The sequence below is a fragment of the Eriocheir sinensis genome, chromosome 61 (assembly GCF_024679095.1).
Source record: "Eriocheir sinensis breed Jianghai 21 chromosome 61, ASM2467909v1, whole genome shotgun sequence".
Lineage (NCBI taxonomy): Eukaryota > Metazoa > Arthropoda > Malacostraca > Decapoda > Varunidae > Eriocheir > Eriocheir sinensis.
Window position 1 is genome coordinate 10,689,332 of NC_066569.1, and position 7,500 is coordinate 10,696,831.

The following is a 7,500-nucleotide window of genomic DNA, read 5'->3' on the forward strand; positions in this document are numbered from 1 at the left end:
AGAATTTTAACCCCGGAGGGAAAACACGTGTGGGCCCTCATAGACGCCACACCTCAAACTCTCCCGCGTGACTCGACCGATTTAAAGCCGCCTCCTTCCAGGTGTTGACCTTAGTCCACGCGGATACAAAATTCATCTTAAACTGTAAAGCACACAATTATATCGTCTTGCAACAGTAAAAAAAAAAAAAAAATAAAAAAAAAAAAAAAATAAAAAAAAATAAAAAGTAATCATGCCGTCCAACTATCTCAATTGCTGTAATTGTTCAAAGAAATATGCTGCGATTCATTACCAAACCAGCGACTCGATGTGTAGGTACTGTGTCTTAGACTTACGTATTCAGGCACTACAAAAAACCAACGAGGAACTACAACGCTCCAATGCGTTGATCTGGGACACCATGATGGCCTTCCCTCAACTCCCTACCCCTCATTCTTCTTCTTCTTCTTCTTTCCCCGCCCTTCCTACTCCAGCTTCCTCCTCCTCAAACTCATATTCTGACGTTCTGACCCAACTACATACCTCCTCCTCCTCCTCTGCCTCGCCTGAACCCGCCTCCATCCTTACTATTCCTTCCGCCCCATCCACCTCCCGTGCTACCTCATCCACTCCCACTCCCTCTTCTCCCTCCACCACCCTTGACTCCTCCCCTATCCTCATCACCACTCCATCTTCCCCTTCAACCTACAACACGATCTCCTCTGCCTCGCCTCAACCACCCCACTCCTCTGCAACGCCTGATCCCGCCGCCACCCTTACCATTCCTTCTACTCCATCCACCTCCCTTCCTACCCCATCCACCTCCATCCACAGTACCACTCCCCTTTCTCCCGCGCGCCGTTCCTCTCCCTCCCACACCCTTGACTCCTCCCCTATCCTCATCACCACTCCCTCCTCCACTTCCACCTCCAACCCGAACTCAACCTCCGCCTCCTCCTCCACTTCTGATACCACATCTCCCTCCATCCACCTCACCTCCACCCTTTCCCAGCCACCCACTACTAACACCACCACCACTTCCAAACCCACCTTAGCCCGCGCTCCCGCTTGTACCTCGCGCCCTTCCAGAAGAAATCACAAGACCATTCTACCAGCTGTCACTTGTACGAACCAGACGCTGTTTCCTGGTATGGGCAAACCAACTACTAGAGTCAATTTAGTTGGAGACAGTGTGGTGAGAGGCCAACTTACGGAGTTTTGTGGTCGGAATACGTTGACACGGCAGCGTTTCTGTATCCCCGAGCCAAACTGGACGATATTGAATCAGCTGTCGATGCAGTTTCAGTAAATGCGAAGGACGACACAGTGTATCTGATCCATGCGGGAACCAACGACCTTCAGTCAACTCAAATTCAGGACCTGTTAGCAAAATACCGTCAAGTCATTCGGAAATACAAGACCAAGTCCCTCACATCATCGTCTCTGGAATTCTACCGAGAGTCAATACGTTCGCCGGATACAACAACAGTAAAGCGTACGGCGTCAACACTAGTCTAAAGCAGTTATGCAACGATGAAGGCGTAGGGTTCACGAACGCATGGCATCACTTCAACCAGCGCCCAGATTTGTTTTGGGAGGACGGACTCCACTTGAACGAGGTTGGTTCGGCGCGGCTAGGAAGGCTCCTGAACGATGCAGTTGAAAGCTTCGAAAAGCTATTCAAAAACTGGAGGCGAGGGCAAAAGGCAACCCTTGATCAACCGAACCGTAGCGTCGATGCGGCTTGCAAGAAACTGTGTAACCAACGACGCCTCCGACAAGCGAACTCATTCAACTCAACGCGGCCAAACCAGTAGTCACATTTCCATTTTGTACACAAATGCACGCAGTCTATTACCCAAAAGGACGAAATTAGGGCGTATATTGCAACTGAGAAACCAGATGTGGTAGCCATCACAGAGACTTGGGCCAACTCTGCACATCTAGTCTCTGAACTGTCATTTCCGGGTACGAAAGCTTCCAAAAAATCGAATGCACAAGAAAGGAGGAGGAGTAATTTGCTACGTAAAAAGTACGCTCCCTGCCATAAAAATAGACAAACAGGATGCAGAGAATTACGACTCCGTCAATGTGGAAATAACTGCGAATAATAAGAAACTAACACTTGCGACCGTATACAGGCCTCCAAAACAACAAGCAGCCGATGACACTGCCCTGTACGAAGAGCTTCACTTTAACACAAAGTAAACAAGCAATAATAATTGGGACTTTAATTGCCCTAACATTGACTGGGGACAATTGACTGGAGATCAAGAGGGTAACAGGCTTATAGAAATGGTGGAGGATTCGTTCCTCACTCAAGTTGTAACTCAACCAACAAGAGAAAACAATCTGCTGGATCTGGTATTAGTAAGCGACCCCGACCTCATTCGCGACTGTGAAGTTGGTGAAAAATTAACGGTTGCGATCACCACTTAATCCGTTTCAATGTCAACATAAGTCACAAACTCGTAGACAATCCGTCAGTGATACCAGACTACAAAAAGCAAATTTCAACCTAGCCCGTGAGCTGCTTCCTCCGCGACCTGGGACCAACTTCACCTAACCGACAATACAATCGACAACGTGTGGAACAACTTCAAAGATAAGCTTTTGGGAGTAGAAAAGGCTACAGTGCCGACGAAACCCAGGCGAGTAAATGGTGCCGTAGATCCACCGTGGATGACCAGAGAAATAAAAAGGGCGGTAAACTTAAAAAAGGAATTATAACCTAATGAAAGAGAATGACACGGCCGAAGCCCGTACTCAGTACCACAACAGCCTCAGAGCTTGTCGCACCCTTATTCGGAGTAGTAAACGCAACTACGAAAAACAAATAGCGCGTGACATCAAGACAAACTCAAAAAATTCTTCACATACATCAGATCGAAAAAGAAAGTAAAATCAATATTGGTCCCCTGACAGACGAGACTGGAGCTGCAACTCAGGACAGTAAACAGATGGCCAGAATCCTCAACAGTAACTTCGCATCCGTATTCACAGTCGAGAACATCGAAACCATGCCGAGAACCCTGACCCGCCGAGGGGAATCACGCCCTGAAAATTGACTCAATATGCGACCAAGAAGTGAAAGAGTATTTGGATAAACTCGACACGAACAAGTCAACAGGACCTGACGGTTTGTCCCCGCGGTTATTAAAAGAGCTTAAACAACAAATACTTCAGCCACTCACTAACATATTCAACCAGTCTGTTCAATTGAAAAAGGTCCCGGAAGACTGGAAGATGGCGAACGTAACACCAATTTTCAAAAAGGGAGACAAAAGCGTTGCATTAAACTACAGGCCCATAAGTTTGACATCAGTGGCAGGAAAAATACTCGAAAAGATTATTAGAGACAAACTTGTTAAGTTTCTAGAAGACAATAATGTAATCTCCGACACCCAGCATGGCTTCAGAAACAAGCGCTCCTGCCTAACGAATTTATTAGACTTCTTCCAAGGTATATATAAGAACTGGGATGCCCACATCCCCAGTGATGTTATATACCTGGACTTTCAGAAAGCCTTCGACAAGGTACCGCACGAGCGACTCCTTAAGAAACTGCACTCGGCAGGCATTGGAGCCAATCTGATCGCGTGGATAAGAGATTGGCTCACCGACAGAAAACAACGAGTACTACTCAACGGACAGCCTTCCGATTGGCTTCCAGTCACTAGTGGAGTGCCTCAAGGGTCAGTGCTGGGACCCATTCTCTTCATCATATATATCAACGACCTCGAAGCAGGACTGAAATCCACAATATCGAAATTTGCTGATGACACTAAGGTGGGGGGAAAGGCCCTCACAAAGACCGACTGCGAAATCATTCAGAAAGACCTCAATCACATTATCGAATGGTCGGAAAAATGGCAAATGTCCTTTAATGTTGACAAATGCAAAGTCATGCACATTGGGTCCAGAAATATTAAACACAATTACATCATGAATGCGATTCCTCTGAAAGCGTTGCAGGAGGAAATTGATCTTTGAGTCACTATCAGCAGTGACCTGAAACACGCGAATCACTGTAAAAAGCATACAACAAAGCCAACACTATGCTCGGGTTCATAGCGAGGAACTTCGAGTGTAAAACGCCAGACGTGATGCTATCCTTGTATAATTCCATGGTAAGACCGCACCTCGAGTATGCAGTACAGTTCTGGTCTCCTAATTACAGAAAGGACATTGATTTACTGGAAAGGATTCAACGACGCGCCACGAAAATGATACCAACCTTAAGGGCTCAACCGTACGAGGAACGACTCAAGCGACTCAATCTCTTTACATTGGAGAAAAGACGCCTACGAGGAGATATGATTCAAGTCTTCAAGTATCTAAAAAAATTCAATAACGTCGATTACTCCAATTTCTTTGAATTGCAAACCAACCTAAGAACTAGAAATAACGGTTTACCCATTCAGTCTAGTCGATGTAACACAGACATCGGAAGGAGTTTCTTTTCAAACCGAGTCATCCGTCACTGGAACAATCTTCCTTCAGAAGTAGTAAATGCGAATACTATCAACTCCTTCAAATATAGAATCGACCGTCACTTCGCTGCGTCGGGAGTAAACTGAATATTGAGTTGCTTTCATCTGCTCCTCAATATCGAGGCGCTTTCATCTGCTCCTCAATGTCGAGGTGCTTTCATCTGCTCCCCAGGCCCCCGGCTGTCGAGCAGATTAAATCACCAAAGCGGGCAACCTCGTAATGAGCCAATAGGCTTTCTGTTGCCTGCGTTTCCATGTTTCCATGTTTCCATGTTTCCTCCTCCTCCTCTTCTTCCTCCTCCTCCTCAATCCTCCTTAATCCTTCTCATAAATATCCTTCTCTGTAACACCTCTTCTTCCTCCTCCTCCTCCTCCTCCTCCTCTTCTTCTTCCTCTTCCTCCTCCTCCTTCTCTTCCTTCTTCCTCTTCCTTCTCTTCCCCTCTTCCTCCTCCTCCTCCTCTTCCTATTCCTTCTTCCTCTTCCTATTCCTTGTTATCTTGTCCTTATTCCTGTCTCCTCCTCCTCTTCTCCTCCTCTTCCTATCCCCTTTTTCCCAATACTGTCTACATCCTTCCTATCCTCCTCCTCCTCCTCCTCCTCCGTACCTTCAAGTGGTCTGTGGTCTGCGCGTCGTCCACGGAGGAGGAGGCGTGGATTCCCTCCTTCAACGCCTTCTGCTGGACCGCCTTCAGTTGAGCTTGCTTGGCCTGGAGGAGGAGGAGGAGGAGGAGGAGGAGGAGAAGGAGGAGGAGAGGATGGGAGAGGAAGGAAGGAAGGAATGAAGGAAGGGGAGAGGAAGAAGAGGAGGAGGAGGAGAAAGAGGAGAAGGAGGAGGAGGGGATGGGAGAGGAAGGAAGGAAGGAATGAAGGAAGGGGAGAGGAGGAAGAGGAGGAAGAGGAGAAGGAGGAGGAGGGGATGGGAGAGGAAGGAAGGAAGGAATGAAGGAAGGGGAGAGGAAGAAGAGGAGGAGGAGGAAGAGGAAAAGAAGGGAAGGAATGGGAGAGGAAAGAAGAAGAGGAAGAGGAGGACGAGGAAGAAGAAGAGAAGGGAAGGAATGGGAGAGGAAAGAAGAAGAGGAGGAGGAGGAGGAGGAGGAGGAAGAGGGGAGAAGTTAGTAAATGGTTATAGCTAGTTGTCGTATTCTCTCTCTCTCTCTCTCTCTCTCTCTCTCTCTCTCTCTCTCTCTCTCTCTCTCTCTCTCTCTCTCTCTCTCTCTCTCTCTCTCCTCCCTTTCTCTCCCTCTCTTCCTTCACCTCTAATCTCCCTCCTTCCCTCTCTCTCCCTATTCAGCTATCCTCCATTCCCTTTCTCTCCCTTCCTTCGCCAGTACCAACCCTTCCCTTCTCTCCCTACCTCCCTTCCCTCTCCCTTCCTTCACCTCTAATCTCCCTCTTTCCCTCTCTCTCCCTATTGACATATCCTTCATTCCCTTCCTCTCCCTTCCTTCGCCAGTACCAACCCTTCCCTTCTCTCTCTCCCTCTTTCCCTCTCTCCTAATTCACATATCCTACATTCCCTTCTCTCTCTACCCTCCTTCCCTCTCCCTTCCTTCCTCTACCTGTACGCTCAACCCCTCCCTTCCTCCTCCTCCTCCTCCTCCTTACCTGGGTTGCCGCCGTGATCTGTGAGGCCAGCTGATGATTGAGGAGCCGCTTCCGATGTAGGCGCTGCTGTAGTTCTGATACCCGCTTGTCAATGCGCGTGATCTCGTCCCTCCGCGCTGCTAGAGTCTCGCGCTGGGCCGCTACCCTCGCAGATGCTTCCCGGTTGACGCTGTTCCGGTACTGACGAAGAGAGGGAGAGTGAGTGAGTGAGTGAGAGAGAGAGGGAGATGGAGGGAGAGGAGGAGGAGGAGGAATGGAAGTAGTGGTTAAGAGAGAAAGAGAGAGAGAAAAAGAGAGATGGGATGGTATATAAGAGAGAGAGAGAGAGAGAGAGAGAGAGAGAGAGAGAGAGAGAGAGAGAGAGAGAGAGAGAGAGAGAGAGAGAGAGGAATGGAAGTATCAGTTAAAGAGAGAAAGAGAGAGAGAGAGATGGGATGGTATACAAGTCAGAGAGAGAGAGAGGCGTTAATCACAGCTTCAAATACCTGTGAGTTCGGAGTTAAAAGCATTCCAATTATCCTTCATGCTCTTGTTTATCACCTTTTATGAACCTATTCCTTCCTTTATTAATTTTCTCTTTTATTCCTCCATTTATTAACATTCTTCCTCTTCCCTTCTCTTCCTTCTTCCTTCTTCCTCTTCAATCACTTGTTATCGATATTTCTCTTTCCCTCTCCTTCTTCTTCCTCTCTTCCTTTCTTTCTCTATCTCCAATTATCTTTTTTCCTCTTCTTCCTTCCCCTATCTTCTTTTCCTCCTCCTCCTCTTCCTTCTTTCCTTCTATCTTCCTCTTCCTTTCTTTTATTTTGTGTTAGTATCTTGTATTAGTGTTTCTTTTCCTTCCTCTTCTTCTTCTTCTTCTTCCCTTTCTTCTCTCTCCTCTTTCCTTCCTTCCTCTTCTTCTTCTTCTTCCTCCCTTCTCCTCCCTTTCTTCTCTCTCTTTTCCTTCCATTTCTTCCTCTCCCATTCTTCCTCTTCTTCTTCTTCTTCCTCCTTCTTTCCTTCCCTTTCCTTCCCTCCTTCCTCTCTAATTCCTTCTTTCTCGTTATTTATTTCCACTTTTTCCTTCCTTCCTTCCTTCCTCTCCCTCCTTCCCCCTTTCCCCTTCTTCCTCTTTCCTCCCCTTCATCTCCTTTCCCCTCCTCTTCCTCTTCTTTCCCCTTCCCTTTCCTTCCCTTTCCCTTCCTCCTCCTCCTCTTACTCTCTCTCTTACCAAGAGCTCACGACGCAGTTTGTCAAGTTCGTGGTGGTGGTGGTGGTGGTGCAGGTGGTCGCCGGTGGAGTTGGAGGTGGAGGAGGTGAGTGGAGAGCGCCCCTGCCTCAACTCCTCCAGCTGGCGCGTCAACTCCTCCACCTTGGTCACGGCCACCACCAGCTCCTTCTCCTTTTCGCTGAAGAGGTGGCGCATGGCATCGAGGTCGG

General features: G+C 47.8%; 1 protein-coding gene across 1 annotated transcript in view; it reads right to left on the reverse strand.

Moving 5' to 3' along the window:
- LOC126986035 (apoptosis-stimulating of p53 protein 2-like) overlaps window positions 1–7,500 on the reverse strand; it is a 76,407-nt gene that overhangs the window by 11,908 nt on the left and 56,999 nt on the right. The window contains exons 6-8 of the mRNA XM_050841721.1: window positions 7,292–7,500; window positions 6,079–6,258; window positions 5,079–5,180 (exon numbers count right to left, since the gene is read on the reverse strand). The exon at window positions 7,292–7,500 is cut by the window's right edge and continues 37 nt beyond it. Of these exons, the coding sequence (XP_050697678.1) occupies window positions 5,079–5,180; window positions 6,079–6,258; window positions 7,292–7,500 (491 nt within the window). The remainder of the gene's footprint in view (window positions 1–5,078; window positions 5,181–6,078; window positions 6,259–7,291) is intronic.